This window comes from Xyrauchen texanus, chromosome 28 (genome assembly GCF_025860055.1).
Source record: "Xyrauchen texanus isolate HMW12.3.18 chromosome 28, RBS_HiC_50CHRs, whole genome shotgun sequence".
Taxonomy (NCBI): domain Eukaryota; kingdom Metazoa; phylum Chordata; class Actinopteri; order Cypriniformes; family Catostomidae; genus Xyrauchen; species Xyrauchen texanus.
In genome coordinates, this window is record NC_068303.1 from 33239734 (window position 1) to 33265442 (window position 25709).

The following is a 25709-nucleotide window of genomic DNA, read 5'->3' on the forward strand; positions in this document are numbered from 1 at the left end:
TGTGCTTTCACGCGAACCCCCACAGAACATATCAGTGTGCTCCGGAAATAGAACCAGAGCTCAATGCAGAGCAAAAAACTTGTGTGATTCAGTCAAGTTTTGATATTGCGGCGGCCGGCAGAGACCACAAAATGAATGCAACACATTTGAATTCTACTTAGAGAAGTCAAACCTCTCAAACTGTCAGACAGCCCTGACATTAAACAGCACTGACAATGTAAAGAGACAACAGTGTGAGACAACATCAATTACAAGGTTTTTAAAATACACATCATCATCCAAACTAAAATGTTTTTAATGCAGTAATACTAACTACATTAACCTACTACCTCTGTGGATCAGTAACTCAGAAAATGAAATAAGGAAAAAATAAATAAATAAGCAAACTATTAATTCCAGAATACACAAAATCATAAATACACAGATTTTAATTAACAGTATCATTAAAATATTAACTGTGATTTCATTTGGAAAACACATGGAGGACATGTTTCTGGAGGCAAATACAAGCACTATTGTTAGTCACTTTATCATGCTTGCTCTTTCAGACTTGGGCGCTTTAAACGGTCCTACAGTGTGACAACAGCGGTTCAGGCAGATTTGGAGCTGGAGGGGTTTCCTTCGATGGAGGACAAGAGTCTACAGTTTGGTGGATTCCAGCGGCACTCTGAACCTAGTACACCCACACAGTACAGCGCAGTCCGGACCGTAAGGACGCAGGGTCTCTTCAGCTACAGGGAGGATTACCGGCCCTCCAGTGGACCGCCCAGCCCGCTGCCTGAACCCTGGCTGGTGGAACCCACTCATGAAGCAGCTGAGTCTGGTCGCGTGTCGCCCCTCCACCGTGATGGCAGCTGGTTCATGCAGCTTCTTCACAGCGAGACCAAACGTCTGGAGGGATGGTGCAAAGAAATGGAACGTGAGGCGGAAGAGCACGACTTGTCAGAAGAGAGTGAGTGTGCAGAATATCAGAGAAATACCAACACATGAACTTATTGATGCAATCACTCATCCAGTTTTGAATGATAGAGTCAGTAAATTTACACACTATTCTGCTCTAGTGGTTTAAACTGTTCTTAGATACCCTATTGAGAAGACCAGCTGGTTGACCAAGGAAGATTCTGGTTAAGCAAGTTAAGAATCTTGGTAGGGACAACAGTATTCAAACCACAACATACTGTATGCTGGTCTTTCCACACGGAAACAGTAAGAATGTTTTCTGCCCAGCTGGTTGGGCCAGTAGTTGAGATTTTTACTTGGCCTGGCAATATATTTACTTGTCTCACCACAAAAAAATGATACATTTTATTTCTAGCAACATATTTTCATTAGGGCTGACAGTGTATTTTAATTGAATTACATAATTCATTGTATATAATCAACATCCCCAAATAAACATCATTTAATATATAATGATTGAATAATTATAACTAAGACATTAAAAAACAGATTATTAAAAATAATACATTATTGTGGCAGACAAGTAAAGCAATACAAAAGTAGCTTTAGAAGGCAATATATTGTTTATTTCAATATCATTGAATTTTGCAATTGAATTCGGTCCGTGTAACGCTTTATAATACATTTTCAGATCATACTAATCCAAATGCAAAAATAGAAAACTTTTATTTTCATTTTTTTCGGTTACTTCAAGAATGGATCATTTTTTCTCCTTTTCTTCAATTTAACTTTTTCTTAATTGTGACTTTAGAAGTACATTTTTGAATAATTGAAATTTTTTAATTTTCCATTTTTTTGTCTTGCAATTTAAGCAGTGGGCTACACCATTAGCACAGGGGTTGTGGGTTAGGGAACGGATTGCATGTACATTGAGAAGTAGTGTAAAAGGCAGATCCAGGGGTCCACAACTAAAGGTACACAACCCACGAAGCGCCAACTTGGCGCCAAGCACGTCAGCATAAAATGTTCAGCTTTGCGTTATTTGCTCCATGCAGTGGATGATAGGGGTTTGCTCTCTCGCTGGCTGGCAGAAGCTGGCACTGACATATCACATGTGTCAGTCCTCCTGCCACTTTTATAACTTTTTCTCCACGTTTATTTACAAAGAATAGGTGTTACGACCTCCCGTCTAGGGTAGAGGAGAACGAACAGAAATATTTAAATATAAATAATCGTCCTCAGAGCCCCTGTCTCCCGTCCCAGTACTAATCCAACACGAGAACCATTTCCCAGAAAAAGAATTTATTTAGAGAACACGTAAGTGACCAAGAAAACTCAAGACTTTACAAAGGAAGTAATTTACTTCAAGAGGAGGCTAATGCCAAAATAACAAACAAAACAAGTCTAACTATTTCGACAACTAAATAACCTAAACACCAAAATTAATGATGTAAACAAAAAACAATACTAAACCCAACTTCCTCTCTAAGTATAAACAGGAGAAAAATAAGTCAAATTAAATGGCACCTACCTCTCTACAGCTTCCTTAACTGAAAAATGATAACGAAACAATACAGCAAAAACTTAAAGAAAATAACTCACCCTGCACTCAGGGAGTAAACACAAAGAAAAAGAAAAACTATAACAGCCCAAACAACATTGCACTGATCTTTTCCCTACACAGTAGTAAGTTTTTCTTAGGACACAAACACAACATAGGGAGATATAAAAACACAGAACTGGACCAGGAGAAAGGATCTCTTCAGAAGAGAGACGGAGGGGAAAACCTCCCATCTCTCTCGCACTGCAAAACTGGTCAGCTCTTTATACCGAGCACACGCCGGCATGAGCGAATCAGCATTGGGAGCTACACAGGAGCGCTGATTACCCACAGGTGCTGCCACTTAACCTATGGGAGATCAGAAACAAAACAAAAGACAAACACTCACAACACTGACAAGGATACGTACTCTGACGTAACAATAGGATACTAGCAATAAACAATGGTGACCTCTTCCCAATTGCTTTTCATTTCCTTTTAAATTTAGGGGGATTAAGCTTTTCTTATGCATTATGGCATTTGTACTGAGTTTACTTGCAATTTACCAGGTCCATTTATCCTGATGCCGCATTCATTTCTAATGTGAAGGAAACTTTTGCTAATTGGTGGCTAATTGGTGGCACCGGCCCCCCCTGAAATTCGATTGGCCACCCCAGGTGCCCCCCCTATAAGATGTCTTGTGATTGGTTCGTTTTACGGCCAATCAATTTATAGACTCTACTGAAGTTCGTGATTCAAAGAAGTTTTTTTTTTTTTTAAAGCTTAATAAAGTCATCTTTATTGCCAAAAAAAAGGATACAAATCAAAAGTGACTTATCAAAATATACATACAAATTTTCTCAAATAACTACTGTTATCCTTCAACAACACAAACAAACAAGGTACATCAATAAATCTCTGAATATAACCTCAATTGTTCAGCCATAGGTTGAGCATAGCTAGTACAAAGAACTGAAAACACACTATAAACAAACCAATAATTAAATAGAAAAAAAACTAAAATAAATAAAAATGAAAAAATAAATAAAAAGGGACTTTTTAAAGTAATTTAAACGTATCCAAAAGAGAAATCAATTTAAGGGCTTTCTGATTTTTAACAAATTTTAAAGATTTGCACAAGAGTTTAACCTCATTCATCCAGTGATTAAAGTTGGGTTTAGATTTAAACCATCAGCATTTATGAATGAAAAACTTTCCAAAACATAACAAGAAATTAATAACAAAATCACAATCTTTGTTTTCCAGACAAACATCAAACCTAATTAACTTCCACGTGAGAGGTGGGAGACCTTAACCAATTCTGCACCTCACTCCAAAAGGGGCACCAGATCACAATCAAAGAAGACATGCTCTAGATTTTCAATATTTGTTTCACAAAAAACACAATTATTCACATCAAAATAAAATTTCAATCTTAAAAATTCTTTAGTAGGATAAATCTCATTTAAAATTTTGAAGTTCACCTCCTTAGCTTTAGGAGGGAGAGGAAAAGACAAATAATTTGTCCTAATTTTTTTTATTTCAACCTTATCAAAATCTTTAAGCACATATTCCCGTCTAATTGGGTTTGGGTAATAAGCCTGTAAAAAAAAAAATTCGAATGACTCTATTTGTACATTTTTTATCACAAAAATCCTAACCTTCTAAGGAGAGCTGTCTCAGTACTGGGGAGATTTTGGAGTACAACATGTCTTCTTTAACCATTAATCTTAACGGAAGTGGTATAGCTCTAATCATTCTATTAAACATATTAACGGTACACTGTACTTGGAATTTCTCACAAAACTCTCTATACAGTAACAAATTTCCATTATCATCCAAGAAATGGGCAATAGCCCAAATCCCTTTAGATATCCATTCCTCAAGATATACAGATTTTCTGCCAAACTTTATATATCTACTATTCCAAACTGGAGTGTTGTGAGGAGTGAAGTTATGTTTGAACAGTAGTTTCCAATAGAGCAGCACTTGCTGATGGAAGGCTGAGAGTTTAACTGGTAACGAGGTGCACTCAAAGTCACAACATAACAGAAAGTGTATTCCCCCCAGTTTGTTAAAGATAGCATTGGGGACAATAAACCAAAAGGAGTGGCTATTTTGAATGAAGGATTTTAACCATTTCAATTTCAAAACACCATTCATAATGTCAAAATCGATAGCATTCACCCCACCGTCTTCATATTTTTTAATCATGTCCTCCTTTCTAATGTACTGACACTTATTTCTCCAAATAAATTTAAAATTCACCTTATTTATTAATTGAATCATTCGTGTCAATATGGGCAAGGAGAAGGCTGGATAGATGAGTCTGGACAAACTATCCATTTTAGATAAAAGAACCCTTCCAAAGATTGTAAGATCCCTCTGCAGCCATCTATTCAATATGGACTTACATTTATCTATGTTATTCAACACATTTTTATTCTCCATAACATCTTTATCTCTAGAAATAATAATCCCCAAATATTTAACTTCCCTTTTAATTTGTATATTAGATAATGACTGCAAAGGAAACTCATGCAGTGTTAACATTACACATTTGTTTAGGTTTAAATGTAGCCCGAAGCTTTAGAAAACTGGTTAATAGAATGGAAAGTTAATGGAATTTGATATTCATTCTTTAGAAACAATGTTGTATCGTCAGCAAACTGACTTATCCGGTCCGCCTCTGATGGCGACATCGAGGTTTACGCTGACAGCGTAGCGTGTTTCATCAGGAAGTGCGTAGAGGGCGTTGTTCCGACCAAAACTATACGGATATACCCCAACCAGAAACCATGGGTTACTTGGCGATGTTCGCGCGGCACTCACTGCGCGGACCTCCGCTTTAATTCTCCTAACGCGGAGGCGTAAACAAGCCAGTTATGCCCTCCGTAACACTATCAGTGCAGCTAAGCGCCAGTACAGGCACAAGCTTGAAGGCCAGTTCAACACCACTGACTCTAGAAGTATGTGGCAGGGAATTAGCTACAATCCACGGACTACAAGCGGAATAAAGTCTCCGCCATGAACACCGCTGCATCTCTCCGGACGAACTTAATACATTTTATGCTCGTTTTGAGGACAGTAACACCGCCCTCGCGGAGAGAGCACTCGCTGCTGGCGCTACAGAGGTTGATTCACTCTCCGTCTCTGTTGTGGATGTAACCCGATCATTCCGGCGGGTGAACATCCGTAAAGCCGTGAGTCCAGGCGGCATTCCGGGCGCGTCATCAGAAGCGTCGCGCGAATCAACTGGCTGGTGTTTTTACGGACATTTTCAATCTGTCCCTCTCCCTGTCTGTAGTCCCCACATGCTTCAAAACATCAACCATTGTGCCTGTACCGAAGCAAGCTATAATCACATGCTTAAATGACTGGCGTCCTGTTGCTCTGACCCCCATCATCAGCAAATGCTTCGAGAGGTTAATCAGAGATCACATCTGCTCTGTTCTGCCCCCTCTTTGGACCCATTGCAGTTTGCCTACCGCAACAACCGCTCCACTGATGATGCCATTGCATCTACAATACACACTGCTCTCTCCCACCTGGAAAAAGGAACACATATGTGAGAATGCTGTTTGTAGACTACAGCTCAGCATTCAACACCATAGTGCCCTCCAAGCGATGAGAAACTCCGGGCTCTGGGCTTAAACAGCTCGCTGTGCAGCTGGATCCTGGATTTCCTGTCAGGCAGGCGTCAGGTGGTTAGAATGGGCAGCAACACCTCCTCATCACTGACCCTCAACACTGGAGCCCGCAGAGCTGTGTTCTCAGCCCACTCCTGTATTCCCTGTACACACATGACTGTGTGGCAACACATAGCTCAATGCCATCATTAAGTTTGCTGGCGATACGGCGGTGGTAGGTCTGATCACTGACAATGATGAAAGAGCCTACAGAGAGGAGGTGCACACTCTGACACGCTGGTGTCAGGAGCACAACCTCTCCCTCAGCGTCAGTAAAACCAAGGAGCTTGTTGTGGACTTCAGGAAGAAAGGCGGAGAACACAGCCCCATCACCATCAATGGAGCACCGGTGGAGAGAGTCAGCAGCTTCAAGTTCCTCGGTGTCCACATTACTGAGGAACTCACATGAGTCCGTCCACACTGAGGCCGTTGTGAAGAAGGCTCACCAGCGCCTCTTCTTCCTGAGGCGGCTGAGGAAGTTTGGAATGAACCACCACATCCTCACTGCGGTTCTACACCAGCACTGTAGAGAGCATCCTGACTGGCTGCATCACGCCTGAGTGCGGCAATAGCACAGCGTGCAACTGCAAAGCCCTGCAAAGGGTGGTGCGAACTGCCAGGAACATCATCGGAGGTGAGCTTCCAAGTATTTGTCTATCCAACACTGAAAGACCTTCAATACCATTATTTTTAATCAATATAGATAATAACTCTGCAACCATTATAAATAATACTGGTGAGCTTGCCAGTCACCACCGAAACTAGTTGAGGTCTGCCTTCTTTCTTTTCAACTGTTTTCCTCTCTTTCTGCTACTGTTTTTATTGTTTCTAAACTAAAGACTGTTCTTTAATATATTAGCAGAGCACAATGTAATGGTTCCATATTTTATTTTTAAACTGTGGTGTTTTCATTTGAACTGTTACAGTGCTAAAACTTTAACTCTGTGTTACTCAGCTTTTTTGTAAATTAATCTGAAAGAAATGTTGAATGAAACACTATGATGTTTTGGCCAAACCATTTGAATTATTACAGTGGGGGGAATTATTTTGTGAATAAAACTACTGTATATTGTAATGGCCAAACTAATTAAAAGAAAATAGTTGACATCGTTTCTGCTTCTGGGTTTTAAAATTGCTCATTATTAAAATTGCTTTTATTTTATAAACTTGTTAGTTTTATGAAAACACTAAAAATAATAAACACTGGCTCTCAAATTTAACTTAATGGATATATACAGGGATGACAAAAAACTAAATTACTACATGCTTTATTACTACATTTGTTTACAAGTAACTTTATTCAAGTTAAAAAAAAATAATAAAATCAATAGGATTTACGTAATATACTGTAGAATTTAGCTTTTTTTTTTTTTGGTCACTGGCGGCCACCCCGTTTGGAGGCAGTGCCCCAGCATGTCCCCCCCACTGAAAATGCTCTAGACACGCCCCTGCATTGAACACCACCAAATTTTGCCCTCCTTGTTCACTCTCACACCAAGGAATTACATTATTCTATTCTTATAGATCTACACATTAATGCATTTTTATGGAATTTACTTTCCATTAGAGCAGTCGAATTACCGAACTGGAAGAAACGTACGGGTTGGTCCAGCCAGCCACTATTAATAAAAGAGCCCTGAAATCATTCCAAACCATTAGCAACATAAATGTAATGGTGTGGATCTATTAAAACGTATTAATGCCTTTATAAGGAATTTACTTGTTTATAATTTTTGGAATTCTGAGTTCTTCCCTTTAGCCAGACACAATGTGCCAATTTTATTCCAGTGAATATCATACAAGGAGAAATGGACAAGGTAAATTGTAAGTATACGCTCCATATAAAGGCCTTAATACAAAAAAAATATATAATATTAATAATCATTATAAATCATATTAATTAGGTTACGACCCCTGTAGCCTTTTAAATTCCTCCTGTCCATGCACTAATAAGCAGTCCGTTCCCTAACCTACACCCCTGTGCTAATGGTACGTACAGACCACAGTGCAAATTGCAAGACACAAAAAATTATTTTTGGAGTTATTGACTCATCACCAATTATCAGTTGATAATTGGTGATGAGTCAATAACTCCAAAAATAATTTCTAAATTCACAATTTAGAAAAAGTAATTTTGAAGAAAAGGAGAATGGATGACAATTATCCATTCTTGAAATAACTGGAAGAAATGAAAGTTACCACACGTTTTACTATTTTTGCATTTGGATTAGTGTGATCTGAAAAATTATTTGCCAAGCGCTACATGGACTGAATTCATCAATCTGTCCGAGATAGACTTATTATAAGGACTTTCATATGGTCAGAACGATGCTTTTGGATCATCTCACTTTGTCACACTATACGTAGTTTGAAATTTAGAAAAGAACACCTTGAAACCCTTGCATTCAGAGTTGCACACCATTCAGCTGTATTTAAAAACAAGAACATGTCCACATCTTGCGCTGTCTGGTTTGGTTTGTTGCCAGTACAGTTGCGCATTGCCTGTACAGCTGAAGTGGCATTTACTGCCTCATGCTGAATGAGAATCACGAAAACACGAAGGTGGCACTTCAAACTTGAATTTCTCAGATGGTAGGAAAATTCCTTATTACGGTCTGGTGGAATGATTTAAAACACATTTTTTTATATATAATTAATCACAATTAATTTAATCACATTAAACCGATAAATCGACAGCCCTCATTTTCATATGTTAGACAATAAAATATTTTTCATATAACAAGTTTCATTGCAAAAAAACGAAACAAAACGAAAACAAAAACATATTTTAATTCATATATACACTCATGTCCTCATTTATTTATTTTATAAGCTCTGCCATGCATGTTGCTGCTGACAGTCCTTTTTATTTTCTTGCAGTTCTTGGGAAGATCCGGAGTGCTGTGGGCAGTGCTCACCTCCTCATGTCCCAGAAATTCCAGCAGTTTTACTGGTTGTGTCAGCAAAATCTAGTATGTGCCATTTCTATAATCCCCATGAGATATACATGAATGGTTGTGCTGTAACATAAAATGCATCAACATGCACCAGTTATGTCATAACAGATTCATTTAGCCTATTTGACAGGCTATATACATCAAAGAGTGTTTGTAAGAGTATTTATTTTGCATTTGATATATACTTCAAAGCTTAACCTGTAGGTTTTTTGTTATGTCATGTTATGTCATTGTTATGTTATGTTATGTTATGTTATGTTATGTTATGTTATGTTATGTTATGTTATGTTATGTTATGTTATGTTATGTTATGTTTTGGTTTGGTTTGGTTTGGTTTGTTTGGTTTCCCATAGTGACAAAATTCTATTCATAAGCACACTTCATTCTTGGGTGCTTCAGTATACTAAAGTATATTGCTGACAGACTATAAATTGTTATACTTAAAGTCTGCTAAATTATTATTTGCTAAAAATAAATACATTTAGTACTTAATGCACATTAGTTTACTGAAAGCAGTGCTATGGTGCAGCTAAAGATGTGATAAGTATATTTGGTTGTGCTAAAATTGAACTATTTTAATTATACTTTAATACACTTTAAATATCTATCCTTGTATTTAACCTTTTAAATTCACAGAATTTACTCATTTTGATTTGTAACTCCATTACACTGTAATAGTGCAAGACATTAATGTTATACTGATAATATACTGCTGGCCCACACCACAACTGACTTTCAACTGGCATTATTTTATGTACTTCTGGCACTTGCATTATAGACTGGATATTATTGCAATTAAAGTTGGGAGATCAAGCATAATGGGTAATTATTACCACATTATTAGCCACTGTTACTTATTAATGATGACACTGAAGAATTGCACAAATCTTACACATTTTCTAAAAATAACCTCTTTTCATAAAATAAAACCACATATTTAACATTAAGCTTAAAATCATGGTTACTGTTGTAACCTCCATTCCCCGATGGAAGGAACTAGACATTGTGTAGATTGTAGTGACACAAGGGGTCTCTTCTGAGAGCCTCGCGTACCTCTGAACTTGAGAAAAGGCCAATGTCAAATTGGCAGACAGAATTAGCATGTCCCGCCACCCGTATGTCCGGGGGAGCGGGCAAGCGACTGTCAGACATGTTTTCACTGAGAAGCCGAGAGTAAGGTTACGGCATGTTACAGTGGTAGGGATAGTGACATGGCAAGGGGAACACAATGTCTCGTTCCTTCCAACAGTAACCATGACATTCCCCTTCTGTCACTCGACGTTGTGTCGATTGTAGTGACACAAGGGGTCCCACTTCAAAATGCCATGCACTACCCTTGTTATGTGACTGCCAAGCCAGGTGCAAGCAGGATGCTACATGCTAGAAGCAGCTGGGTTGGCTCCACATAACCCTCCCTAACGCCCCCAATAAAAGGTACCATATACTGCTCTTAGGTTCCTAGTACCCGTACGGGAACAGGAGACTTGACTTGTATGGGAGCCTTCCGGCCAGCCGGTCCCATGTTTCTCTTCAAGAGTTAAAAAGCAGCTGGAGCTATCTTAACGCTTTAGATGCATCGGGGAAGGTGTCCTTTCCCATTCCTATACTTTCAGGGGGAAAAGGCCCTCCGCAGACCACGACCTGCCCAGACTAGGGGGAGGTAACTTGTGGCGAATACCCACGGGGGTTTTCAAGCCACCCGTGGACATGGCGCGGTGGTAGATCCTGCCTGACAAGGGAGGAGTTGCTACAGACACAGCGAACGGGGGAGCGAGGACTGCCCAAGGGAGACACGGGTCCTGCTAGCAGGGGGATGTACCGCGGTAAATACGTCACAGGGAGTTGCCTGAAGCAGGAACTATGCCTGTGGAACCCAAGCCCAATACGGAGCACTCGACTCGTGGTGGGTCTGGCGGCAAATTCCTCCGCTGAATCTGCAGCCAGAGGGCTTGGGAGGCAGTGCATCCAGGAAACGAGACTACTGGCTAACCTGGGAAAGAAGGCACACTGGATCAGCTTGGTGAAGGGCGTAAGGTGCAAGCGGAACACCCGGTCAGCTGTTCTGTATTACCATGTTCTACCAGCTTGGACCTGACAAAACATGGGACGAGACCGACTCAACCCTGAGGTTGAGCCAAAGAAGACAAATAGCTGCTTAGAGCATCTAAAGCCCTGCGTGCGGTCCATGTAGATACACAAATCATGTACCAGACACAGCAATGAAGAGACTGGGTCTGCCTCCTCCTGGGGCAGTGCTTGCAGGTTCACGACCTGGTCCCTGAAGGGGGTCGTAGGAACCTTTGGCACATAGCCTGGTCGCGGTCTTAGGATCACGTGAGCTTCTGCTGGACCAAACTCCAGGCAAGTGTCGCTGACAGAGAACACTTGCAGGTCCCAGATGCTCTTGATGGAAGCAAGCGCGATCAGGAGGGCCATCTTAAAGGAGATGGCTTTAAACTCGACTGAATCAAGCGGCTCGAAGGGGTCTCTGAAGGCCTGAGAGGACCACTGAGAGACCCCAGGAGGGGAACAGGCTTGGCCAGGAAGGGTTCAACCTCCGGGCGCCTCTAAGGAACCTGTTAATCAAGTCGTGCTTACCAAGGGACTTGCTGTCTACTGCATCGTGGTGGGCTGCGATAGCAGTGACATACACCTTCAAGGTGAATGGGGACAGCCTCCCCTCCAACCTCTCCTGCAGGAATGAAAGCACTGACCGAACTGCACATCTCTGCGGGTCTTCAGATCTGGATGAACACCAATTTGTGAACAGACGCCACTTGAGGGCGTAAAGTTGCCTGGTAGAGGGAGCTCTGCCAGAGTGTGCCCCGTCCCTGAGATAGAAGGTCCTTCCTCAGGGGAATTTGCCAGGGAGGTGTTGTCGCGAGGAGCGTGAGATCCAAGAACCAGGTCTGGGTGGGCCAATGAGGAGCCACCAAGGTGACCTGTTCCTCATCCTCCCTGACCTTGTACAGCACCAGTGCAAGAAGGCTCACTGGGGGAAATGCGTACTTGCGTGCAGTGGGAGTTGTCTTGGGAGGCAAAGAGGTCAATCTGTGCCCTGCCAAAGCGGGGGTGGCGCCTCCACTCTCCGCTGAGCGAGACCTTTTGCAACAGCGCGTCCGCCGTCTAAGATTGGCCGCAACTCACCGGCTTTTTTGGGTACGATGAAGTAAGGGCCGTTGAAACCGGGGGACAGAGTGGTCTTTCTACCAACTCCGGAGGAAACATCAGGCTTCTTGGGTGTGCTGTCTCAGGAGCGTTTATGGGTTTTACAGGCCCTAAAAGAGGTCCTGGAGACTGGGGGCATACACTACCTGCGGGGCGCTCGACGCTGGGGCTGAGAGCTGGGCCCAGGTTGAGGCAGTTTCTTTGCACGGGGACGCCAATGGCGAGCAGATGGGGGATGGCCTGTGCTGCAACGGCGTGGCATGATGTGAGAGATGGCCTCCATCTGTTTCTTCACCGCTAAAAACCGCTGGCTGAAGTCGTCGATGGTGTCGCTGAAGAGACCGAACTGGGAGACAGGGGCGTTGAGAAAGCGGGCTTTGTCAACGTTGTGTATCTCAACCAAGTTCAGTCACAGGTGGCGTTCCTGGACTATGAGGGTTGCCATCGACCGCCCGAGTGCTGTGACCTTCTTAGCTCTGAGAGTGAGGTCGGTTTCAGAGCGCAGATCCTTCAGCACTTCGGGATCGGGACTACCCTGGTTCATTTGTTTGAGTGCCCTAGCTTGTCGTACCTGCAGGAGAGCCATGGCATGTAAGGCAGAGGCAGCCTGTCCAGTGGCACTATAGGCTTTCGCTGTCAGTGACGACATTGTCATACAGGCCTTGGAGGGGAGTACCAGGCGGTCCCGCCAGGTGGTGGTGTTCTCGGGACACAGGTGGATCGCAACTGCCCTGTCCACCTGAGGGACCTCCGTGTAACCATGGACCACCCCGCCGTCCAGGGTAGCGAGAGCGGACGAGTGAGGAGGTCGGTTTGGGCAGTAAAAGGTGCCCTCCATGAACTCGTCAGCTCGTCATGCACTTCTGGGAAGAGAGGGAAAGCATGTCTGCGCATCAGACTCTGACTGGGCAGGCTGGCCCAAGGACTGGAGTCTGGTCAGGTCTTCAGCGTCAGACGCCTGAACGCTCCCGATGCAGCGGCGATGTTGTCATCCAAACCTGGCTCCAGGGATGAGGCAAACTGGCCGTGAAGAGAGCCGCCGTCATCCTGAGCACAGACGGAAGCAAATGAGCGTGCCGGGGGGGCGGGTGGTTCCTGGGGCTATGCCCGGCGAATCCGAGCCTGCTGCCATCCCCAAATCGCCTCCATCGCCATCCGGGTCGTCCTCAATCCCGTGGGAAGAATGAGCGACGCAGGCGGCTGGCGTGGCGTTCATTTTGAGAACGAAAGCCGCAACGTTACCATGGTCATGTCCTCGCAGTAAGAACATGAACCATCCACAAACAGTGCCTCAGTGTGATCGCTACCCAAGGACACGAGGCAGCATCTATGACTGTCGGATCTGGAGAGATACCGGCCACATCCAGGAACTACACAGCGGCGGAAGGGCATCTTTAAAAAGACATGTCCTGAAAAGGACGTTCAACGCTTGCTTGCGAATGTTGCTCTTTTACCAGAAAAAAACTATTTTAGAGGAGAATAAACTCTTTTAGAGAAATCAACTCTAAAATAGTTTATTGGAGAGAAGTGCTGTTGAAGCGCCCAGGGGCAGAGTCTGCACAGCGTGCAAAGAGGAGAAAGCCGCTGGAATGCGCCGTCAGATCCAACAGATGCTCTCTTCCAGAGGTGGGTGAAGCAGTCGTGACACACAGCTCACTGATCACATAACCACTTGGCTCCGAAGAAAAGATCTGTCTGACAGTCGCTTGCCCGCTCCCCTTTATACCCATATGTCCAGGGGCGGGACATGCAAATTCGGTCTGAAAATTTGACATTGGCCTTTTCTCAAGTTCAGAGGTACGCAAGGCTCTCAGAAGAGACCCATTGTGTCACTACAATCGATACAATGTCGAGTGAGTGACAGAAGGGGAACTTGAAACATAACTAGAAACCCAGTAACATTTAAATGTTAGTAAATAAAAAATTAAAAATAAACAGTCCTCAAAACCTACACAGACCTACATTAATTATGCATACACACCAGCCAATAGCAAGTCCCCAAGCAGAAACACCAACAGACATTACAGTATATTCCTGGAAATTAGTATAATTCTATGTAGTTGAACACATTTTATTAAAACAGGTATACGTGGCAAAAGAAAAAAAATGCAGATGGCTGATTGGTCCATCTTATCACTGATCTACAAAGGCCCTTGTCTTACCTCTTCTAGTCACACAATGTTGAATGCAGTATGCTACTGTAAAACTGGAATAAAACACAGGGCACACTGTACTTGTTTAACACTGTTGAATGCAAAAACAAACAACTAAAGACTGATTGAGACTTTAATAGATACATAAAGAGGAAGAACCCATACACAAGATCCAACAGTTGAACCAATTCAGTGTTCAGTGTTGAAAAAATGTTTTGAGCAGTGGTTTGTGTGAAATGAAAATAATGACAAGCACATAGTCTCCATGTCAGCAGATTTAAATCTTTTTAGTTTGATTGCGTCAACATTTGAACTGTTTAAGGGGACAGTTTTTGACTAATATTTATGTAGATAAATAAATACAATCACTGAGATTTTGACAAGCTTAGAATCTGGTCTGGTATAAATTGGGTGTACAACATACTCTGCATACTGACTACTTAATGCTATTCTGATGATGTGTCAACCTGCCTGTTTGAAGGCCCGCCACTTTAAAACTGGTTCTGGTGCTTTGACTGCTGCACATGTAAATATAGTATCACTCTTGGAGGAATGTGCATTGTGCAATTACAAAAAGTACTCAAAATAATGTTTTAATTGTCATTTTTAAATTAATAGGTTTACAGCATTAGTAACCTCTTGTTATAAGGCATCTGAGTTATAAGACAAATAAAGAGTTTGTTCTCAGTTAATATTATAACAGTATTTTGAAACGCAAATAAAATATGTGCTCTTAAAAGTTTTCAAAACAGACATGGCGTAAATTAAAATATACAGGATGGAATATTTTAGTAGGAAAATATAGAAAATTTGTCATATTACTAGTAATTTTTTTTTTCTTCACTAGTAAGTTTCTCTGTGTGCATTTGAAAAAACATAAAATAAATGCAATTACATGGTATTTTCATTTAGTACATATATATATGTTAACGTATTTGTAGTGTACTTATCATGAAATAAATGCATTTTAAATACAATTTGGTATATTCATTTTTCACTAGGTTTTTTTTTGTTGTTGTTGTTTCGTTTAAATTATTATTTTATTTTTTTCTTTCGTTTGTAGTTGAATAGTAAATGTATTTAGTTCTGTACTGAAATACACTTTCACTTGTTTCACTGTCAGCACCACTGAACATAATTTTATTTATTCTAGAACAAAGCGTAAACCAGTGTCATGAGGTGTTAGTGTTAAAGAAACTGACATTAATTGGAAGTTGACTGGTTTAACGATACTTTAAAGGGTGTGTTTAGTGGTCAAAGATAGTTTCTGTCTTTCCCTCTATGGAGATTGTGGGACCAGCTGAGACACAGCCTGAATGAATTCATGAAATATCCTGTTTGTACAGTAACTGAGATATGGTACAAACCTTCATCGATTTTATAAAACAAAATAATTTTTACTCCCATTACGATATATATACATACATACCTCTACATACATAACAGCAGCATACCGCTTAGTCACATAGCATTTATAGCTCTGGTGATTGGAACCCTGTGTCTGCAACTAAGTGCCCATGAGCAAAGATTGCAGCAAGGTGGCCACTTACTTCTGGGTCCTGCACCAGTTGAGCAACTGTCATTGAAATGAATGGGAACGCTAACAGGTAGCTCTCTCCAGGTATTATAGTCCTCCTTGGTTGGAGCCAGTAATCAGAATAAAGCATGACTACTGTAACCTGGTGATTGTTCATGATTATGTATGTGTTCACACCAATTGATGCATAAAATGCATAATGACCAGCATGCTTATTTGATTGCTTTTCATATATTTTTTATTTTTTTTTTCATTGGCAATTTGATGTAAAACAAACTTACTGTTCTTTGTAAATGGTCTGTTTGTGATTTTGTGTAGGACCCCAGTGCCATGCCCCGACCCACTGCTCAGGACCTGGCTGGGTTCTGGGATCTCTTGCAGCTCTCCATCGATGATGTCACTGCCAAGTTTAATGAGCTTCAGCAAATTAAAAGCAATGAGTGGAGAATAGTGGAGAGTCCAGAGAAGAAGGTAATTGGACCATCACAGACTGTAAACATCAATCTAGTGGCTTGTGTCTTGGACAACCAAAACCCCAGTCATGTCACATGCTCAACTCATATTGTTTAACCACAATATATGTTATTATATTTATAAATAGGGCTGTCGATTTAACACATTCATTCATGGAAAATAACATGTTAAAAATGAACACAATTAATCATGCACCCGACCCTGTGTCAATTCTACAAAAAGGAATTTTCAATGATCAGAGCATTTCAAGATTTATGTACCACCTTGATGTCTTTGCAAATCTGTGGCTGTAGGGAGCAGCAAAAACAGACTCAGTTTAAAGGGACAGTTCACCCAAAAATGACAATTCTCTCATACCATCTAAGATGTGTATGACTTTCTTTCTTCTGCTTAAAACAAATTAAGGTTTTGAGGAGAATATCTCAGCTCTGTTGGTCCTCACAATGCAAGTGAATGATGATCAGGCCTTTGAAGCTCCAATAATTAGATAAAGTCAGCATAAAAGTAATCCATATGACTCCAGTGTTTTAATCAATGTCTTCTGAAGCAATCCAGTTGGTTTTGGGTGAGAAAAAAAGAAAATATAACTCAATTTTCACTGTACATTTCGCCACTGCAGTATCTAGGCATGTTTATAATTTGAAGCTCTATTACACTACCTAATGTTTTATACATGCACAGAGCGAAAACCAACTGGATCGCTTCAGAAGACATTGATTAAACCACTGGAGTCTTATGGATTACTTTTATGCTGACTTTATCTAATTATTGGAGCTTCAAATGCCTGATCACCATTCACTTGCATTGTATGGGCCTACAGAAATTTGTTTTGACAAATTTCCTCCTGTTTTAACGGTCCATGACATAGATATTCTAAAGGTGCCTTAAATCATTAGGCTTGTGTCCTGGTAAACTAATATCATTCTCATTCAAATAAAATGTCCAAACAAATGCATGCAGTTATCTGCAGTTAACTTAATCACTTTTTGTGGGACAGCGGATTTTGGCTAGTGAAAATGTTAAGTGGCTAGTGACCTTGGAAACTACTAGCCATAGTGGCTGGTGAGCCAAAAAGTTAATTTCAAACCCTGGATGTAATGTATTTTAATGATTTAAATTATAATATGTATTAAATATTATATCATATTTTAAATTATTTTAATTATTATATACTAATTTGTCTTTATTTGGGGGCCATTCTCTGTGAATATTGAAATATGTGATTAATTTGATTATTCAGAACAACATGTAATTAATTTGAATTAAAAACAACTAATCAATTGGCAGCCTAATTATAAACATATTAGCTTAGTTACATTATACTAGTATATGGATATTGTTGGGACCCTAACCCCACCCCTGCCCCTTAATCCAACCACTTCTCAACAATATTACATGCATAACAAGAAGATACATCAACAGTCACAGTAGTTTTTGTTACATTATACTAGAATATTGATATTTTTGAGTCCCTAACTCCAACCCTATGTACTAAATACTAACAATAAAGTGGAAAATGTTTTAATTATCCTCTAGTATGTTTTGGCTAGATTTGATAGATTTGAACTAGATTCTATACTTTGGTATACTTTTTCAGTAATGTTTACACCCCTGGAAACTAATAAATGTTGATGATTTGAGTGAGATTCAGAAAGAGCTGCCAGTATAGAATAATATAGTTTCATCCTGCAGATTTTTACAAATGGACTTGTTAATTTTAATAAACCATCAAAATGGAAAAACAGTGCATGAACTCTACCTAATTTTTCAGGAAAGAAAATGGCCGCCTCCTGTTTCAAAGAGGCCTCCTAAAGGTCGTGGAGGGGTCATGCGCGAGCGCTCCTTGGACCTGCAGGATCGACAGAGGCAAGAGGCCCGGCGCAGATTGATGGCTGCTAAACGGGCTGCATCTTTCCGTCAGAACTCAGCAACAGAGCGGGCCGACAGCATAGAAATCTACATCCCAGAAGCCCAAACCCGTTTATGAAACACACACATCCAGCTTCACCTTCCTTACACCAAGGCGCTTTACTGACAGGGTACATCCATTCTGCTCCATGTCAAAGTTCCACCCGCACATATTCTCACATCTGTTACACATTTTGTTTATGATACACTTCTTTACTGCTATTATTTCAGCTCATCTGGAGATCATCTAGTATGAGCTGAGACAATAGTGGAAAGTTTATATATGCCTCAAACAGAGCTCAATACAAGGAGGTCATTGCAGTCTATGCGCTGCAACACTTGCAGCCCTGTTTGTTTTTGTTTTAGTGTGTATGCATAGGCACAATAAATGCTCGCTTTTATTACATTGGCACAAAATTAATGTCACAGCTAGTCTATTCATATACACTGTAAAATATCCTTTGCTTAATCAGTATATTTTTGTCTTGTTGTTCAATAAAAATATCTAATGAGAGAAAGAGAAAATTGCATAAGATGATAAGACTTTGTTTTAAAAGGATAGTTCACACTAATTGAAAATTCTCACATAATTTATTCACCCTCATGCCATCTCAGATGTGTATGACTTTCTTTCTTCTGCTGAACACAAATTAAGATTTTTAGAAGAATATCTCAGCTCTGTGTTTCCATACAATGCAAGTGAATGGTGACCAGAACTCCAAAAGCTCCAAAAAGGAGATAAAGTCAGCATAAAAGTTGGTTTTGTGTGAGAACAGACCAAAATATAACTCAGTTTTCACTGTACATCTTGATAGCAGCAGTCTCCTTGGCAATCATGATTTCAGGCTCGATTACACGTCCTATAATATGTATAGCGCCATCTAGCGCTCTGCACATGCGTCAAGCACTAGAAAGTGTAATCGAGCTTGAAATCATGATTGTGCCTATAGACAAGATGTAGCCTACAGTAAAAAGGGGTTACATTTTGGTCTGTTCTCAACCAAAACCAACAGGATCGCTTCAGAAGGCATTGATTAAACCACTGGAGTCTCATGGATTCTTATTTTTATGCTGATTTACTTTATGCTAAGTAATTCTTGGCATATTATGCAATTTTGTTTCTAAAGTAAATGTATCTTTTTTTAAGGATATTAAGAAAACAAAATACTGCAAACCAAGACAAAAATACAGATTAAGAAAATTATTATACAGTGTATGCCATTATTCTCACAAGCAAGAACATACCTGCCAAACTTTTAACTTGACACATTATGGAGAGTTTAGATTTAAATAAGTGAAACAATATTACATTTCTCAATGCAATTTATTTTGCAAACAAAATGATAAAGTCTGTACTTCTTAAATGTTAATCTTGACCCTCATGATACTGTTGCAGTTGGGGATTTGCTTGAAGGTTAAACTGTAATTTAGTTTTAGCTGTAGGGTTGACAGAGAATATGTTTTGTCACTGTCAAAGGGACTTCCTGTTTAAAATCCTTTTATTCTAAGGCTTAAAGCTCATTCTGCCCAAAAAGGCCTTGATATCATTCAATCATGCAGTTACTGCTCGACGTTCATTGACTGACCGCCAGTTTTTCACAATAACATTTACAGAAAAGTATTTACAACACCAATCTTCCTCAGCGCTCACCACTCAAGGTAGTCTGTGACATATAAAGGTGCAAAAGAAACTTTAATAATATTACTGTAAATGGTGCTGCTTTATACTCTAATATATAGAATCCTCCCCTCTTCCCAACCCCCTTCTGCACAGCACTGTAAACCACCTGTGGACTTTTTAAAGGGAGGTTTAACATGGTGTCTCAATGCATTTCTAATGATCATATTCATGGTTAATGGTTTGTTGAAAAGAAATACATTTATTTTGGGTTAGACAATTATACTTTTTGTATATCAAATTTTTTCAGTCCAACATTTGCACAAAGATGTGCCCACTGAAACCCTTGTGTGCGAATGACAGAGCTGGCTGATGAAGTGTTGAATTCAAATTCAACAACTAAAGTATATTCACCATTTGCTATACTGAAAGCAATACATTTAAACATTATATGATGTTTTACCTTGTGAATTTCATAGTTTTTTTTATGTACAGTAATTTCAAATCAGGTGATTGCAACACACAAGTTGGGACAGTCGAGTGTTTACCACTGTGCAAAATCACATTTCTTCTAAAAACCCGTATTAAGCATTTAGGCACTGAAGACACAAGTTTGTTAAGTAAAAAAGTGACATTTTCCCCCATTCATCCATTATGCAGGCCGTCAGTTTCAATTGTACAGGGTCTTCATTGCCGTATTGTGCGCTTCATATCAATTATAAATCATTGTGCACATATTCTCAGTTGGAGATGGTCAGGACTGCAGGCAAGCCAATCTAGCACCTGCACTCTTAGTTTATTCAGCCAGTATGTGGTTGAAGTTGTCCCGGACATCCCTGGAAAAGACTATTCTGAATGGCAGTATATGCTGATACAAAAGATGTACATATCTGTCTGCATTTATGGTGCCTTCACAGATGTGCGATTTACCCATGCCTTGGGCACTGACAAACTCCTGGCCCATTCAGACACTGGCTTTTGGTCCTGACACTGATAACAGCTTGGATAGTCCTTTTCCTCTTTGGCCCGGCGAACACAGCGGCTGTGTTTTTCAAAAACGATATGAAATGTGGACTCATTGGACCAAAATACACAGTTCCACTGTTTTACTTTCCATCTAAGATGACAATGAGCCCAGAGATGTCGGCAGCACTTCTGGACAGTGTTAATGTATGGCTTCTGCTTTGCATAGTAAAGTCTTAACTTTACTATGGTTTACTAAAGTAATCCCAAGCTCATGTTCATGATACCCATTACATATGAATCATGTTTTTTAAGAGAGTGATGTCTGAGGGATCAGAGATAACGCATATTCAGAAAAGGTTTTCGTTATGCCCTTTACGCACCGAGATTTGGCCAAATTCCTTGAATCTTTTAACTATATTGTGCACTATAGAGGGTGAAATGCCCAAAATCCTTGCTGATTTCTCATTGGGGAACATTATTCTCAAATTGACAAATCTTGAATGATCCTTGCTCTTGAAGAACTAGACTGTTTTTGGAGGATCCCTATATACAGTACTATGACATCTGTTTAGCATCTCCTGTTTCACATTGTCTTGTTATTTTAACTCGTCAAATTGTTATTAGTTTTAAAATGCCCCTGTCTCAACTTTTTTGGAGCGTGTTGCAATCATCTGATTTGAATTTACTGTGCATTTACAAAAAAACAATAAAATTCACAAGGTAAAACATCAAAAGATGTGTAGTTGTAATGCATTCAATATAGCAAAGGGTGAATATAATTTACAAATCACTCCTTTTTGGTTTTATTTAAATTTTTTCATACTGTCCCAACTTTTTCATAATTGGGGTTGTATTTAGGATTTGGCTTTAGGTTCTTCAATATGTTGATTATGTACTAAATTAAGAACCAATTACATTAGCTTCATTAACTTATACATATACAAGTATATGTTTCATTTATTTCTCACTTTAAAGGCACAATTTTGAATTTTAAATGTCCACAACTGTGCATAATAATAATTCTGATGTTTTGTCCCTGGTTCCAAGCCTAACTACTCCAGAGACCAACATGATCGCTGTTTGCTACATTGCAAGCAGTAATGCCTATCCTTTTAGAGTAAGTGCTGCTTACATTCATAAGGCATAGCAGGCAGCAAATAAATCCTTAGCTTTTAAGCTATTTCCTTTACCTGGCAGCTTTACAGCATCTTAAGCAAAAAGCATTGTGAATGTACTGCCCTGCTCTTGCAAAAAAAAAAAAAAAAAAAAAAGGAGGTGGAATGGAAATGTCAAGTGTTTTCACTCTTTTCTTTTCTGTCCAAAGTGGAACACAAAAAATAGATTGTTTTTGGAGAATGTCCAAGCTGATCTTTTCCATACAATAAAAGCAAATGGTAACCCAACAACAAAGTTTCAAAAAGGCCAAAAATTACCATGAAAATAGCCCATAGCTATTCCAAATTTTCTGAATCCATATAATACCATTGTGTGAGGAACAGATGAACATTTAAAATATCAATGTGAGTACATGTACTGTACATACGTAAATTGTAGTTCTAGCATGTATACTGTACATTTGCTTATGTTTTCATAAACACCGAAACATACAATATTGATGTATTGCCAGCATCTAAAACGTCTTTTATTTTATGTTTGAACAATTTTAGAGACAATTACTTATTGAATCTGAGCATATTGAATTAACGGAATAGCTGTTCTGTGTGATTTCTGATGTTGTAGTCAACTAATTTTGAAGAATTATAAGACTTTAACCAACAATAAACTTTAAAAAATAAAGTAAATAAAAAAAAATTCTGTTATCATTAAATATTAACCTCTTCAACTAAAAAAAATGATATAAAGTTTACACTTATAATGTTCAAGATTAAGTTTATGATTCAACTTTATTGTCATTGTGCAGAGTATAGGTACAGAGCCAATGAAATGCGGTTGTTTTATCATATCCCAACTACACTGGGGTCAGAGCACAGGGTCAGCCATGAAACAGCACCCCTGGAGCCAATAGGGTCAAGGGCCTTGCTCAAGGGCCCAACAGTGGTATATTGGCAATGCTGGGGCTTGAACCCCTGACCTTTTGGTCAGTAACCCAGAGCCTTAACTGCTGAGCCATCATAACCCTGACTGAGGGAAATAAGCCACATGCAGTCAGAGATTCTCAGGCGCAAGCAAATAAACCATAACAATTATCGGGAAATATCGGCGGTAATTCCATTATCAGTGCGATAATAATATTTAGATTTCCCTGGTTATTGGCCAATAATATATCGGCAGCCGATATATTGTACATCCCTACTTTATGCTTTTACCTTCGGCAGTTTAAAAAAAAACTAACCAAAAAAACAACTATTTGTACATTTTTCACATTAGTGATCTTACTTGTGTGAATAAGCCAATGTTATAGCTTAGATGTCCAGAACAAAATATGTGGTCCAGTAGGAATAGCATGCTAATCAAATCATCAGAAATACATGTTATTGATAAAGGGGAGGATCTCAGCTTTCTAATGCCACCTGGATTGAGTTTCTAGTCCACAGAGAGGCCAAGATATTCAATAAAACAATGGGATTGGTGCATGAACTAAAAATTAGACTGAATGTCTATGGACGAGCACATCTTGCAGCCATCTATTGGAATAAAATAAGACCTTTTTGGAGGGAGATGGAGAGAACAGAACCAGAATTACATGCTTACAAAGTTAGGGGAAAAAAGGATAAAAAAATCTATTCATCATAATATCGCTAACATATACAATATTATTTAGAAATAATTGGAGTCTTTTTTAATTATTTTGGAGGATTTCTAAAAGAAATTCACAAATTTTGGCAATTACTCCACAGTATTTGTAAATGGTGAGCTTTAAAATTTTAGTGTGAAAATTGCAGACAGCGGTTCAAAAAAAGCATTTCATTTTTATTTTGATTGACGTAGGAAACAAAACTTTTCAGAATATGCTGCAGCTCAAACGATCATAGAGGTTAATGAGTAGGGTTGAGGGATCAAAATATATATATATTTTTAAAATGTAATTATAGAAACGCAGTACATTTACAATTTAAAGGATTCATAAGTATCATAAGTTTCAAAGCTGTAAATACTTTCAAATATTTACATTTTAAATGCTGTCAATGCATCCATATTGTTTGAGTTTATTGTATGATGTTTAAAGGTTACATAAAATGTAGCTTGTAATATTAATCAGAGTAGGCTAGAAAAATTGCTTAATTTTGGTCTTTTTTGATCACATAAACCCATGACATGCATTTAGAAGAATTATGTACAGCATAGGTACCTTTTTGTCCTTTTTGGAGCTTGACAGTCAGGATCCCCATTTCCTTTTCATTGTATGTAAAAGAGCAGTCTGGACATTTTGCATGATATCTCCGGGTGTGTTTCATGGAAGAAAATCAAATGAGTTTAGAAGGACTGAAGGTGAGATGATGACAGAATGATATAGTTTTGTGAACTACATTATACCTTTAAAAAAAGACTATAATGTCGGTGAAAAATAAGTAGTAGTGTCTAAGTATTGCTGTAGTTAGTCATCAGCATTAAGACTGGCAGAAAACATTTTCCTGTCTAAAAGTATTGAAAGCAACCCAGACTCTGATAACCAACCAGAACTTTCCAAATGTAAGGAAAGTTTCAGAGCCCATTGTCCAAACTTTTAAGGTTTGAGACAGAAATGCTTGTGCTTGAAATTCTTATTTGCGACTATTGCTTTTCCCTTTTCAGCAACTGTAGGTCACCCAATGGACAGATGACATGCTACCAATTGCTGCTAATTATGTACAGCTCTCATCTTGCACATTTTATAGAAGTAACAAATTATATAATGCAAAATATAATACAGTCCATTATACAGGTGCCAACGATTTTGTAGGATGCCAGTTATTTTGGATTGTGGGTCAAATACACTCAATATCTATTGAACATTATTCTTATTCAGATTACATAACAAGTGGGTCTCTTTCCTCCAACACAAACATCCAGCCCTGTTTTAAGATATTGTCTTGGAATAATGTGTTCACGAAGTTCTGAAAAGTTTTGAAACAGATGTATCGCTGCTTGTGTAAATGTAAATAGTTCTAGACTTTAAAAAAAACGAGTGCCATCTCTTGACACGTGCCATGTGTCTGTTGTTTTTAATTTAAGTAGAGATCTAGCAGATTTCAATGATTTCATGATTATAAAAGGTGGAAACATCCATAGGTGCCTTATAATCAGTGGTGGAGACTCAAAATGATTTGCATGACATTTTGAAAATGTTGCTAGTGGTGGAGGACTGGTGAAACCCTGCAGTATTTTTGTTTTCATGTGCTATGGGCCGTATCATGCATTTCAGATCATTTGATCATTTAGGGCCCCGGAGATTTTTAATTAGATGCATGATCAGTGGATCAGCTGATTTAATTTGACTGATATTGTGAGACTGTTTGTTTAGGGGCGTGATTTTCACATCGTGGATTATTATGTTCTGATGTGGTTCTGTTTTTGAACAGGGCTGTGTGAGTGTGATGTGTTCAGTATACATTTTGGGAAGTCTAGGGGGCCATTCACACTGGACGCATACTTGCATTCAAAAACAGCTAGATGCAACAGAGCGAAAAGGAACACAATGCAGGTGTATCGTAACATGCTTTTGAAAGTTTAAGGGACCATTCAAACCACACACGTTTTGTGCTGTTTTTAAAAAATATTTGTATGTAAACATGCACTAGACGGACGTCTTTGACCGTCCTTTTTTAGACACCATGTGAGGTTGAAAAGAACGTCATCTT

The 25709-nt window shown here is 39.3% G+C and overlaps 1 protein-coding gene across 1 annotated transcript in view; it reads left to right on the forward strand.

Annotated features, from left to right (window-relative positions):
• The window catches only part of LOC127622235 (disks large-associated protein 2-like), a 161561-nt gene that overhangs the window by 119855 nt on the left and 15997 nt on the right, over positions 1-25709 (forward strand). The window contains exons 8-11 of the mRNA XM_052096264.1: positions 549-952; positions 9010-9101; positions 16263-16436; positions 18190-18457. Coding sequence (XP_051952224.1) covers positions 549-952; positions 9010-9101; positions 16263-16436; positions 18190-18405 — 886 coding nt within the window. The 3' untranslated portion in view covers positions 18406-18457. The remainder of the gene's footprint in view (positions 1-548; positions 953-9009; positions 9102-16262; positions 16437-18189; positions 18458-25709) is intronic.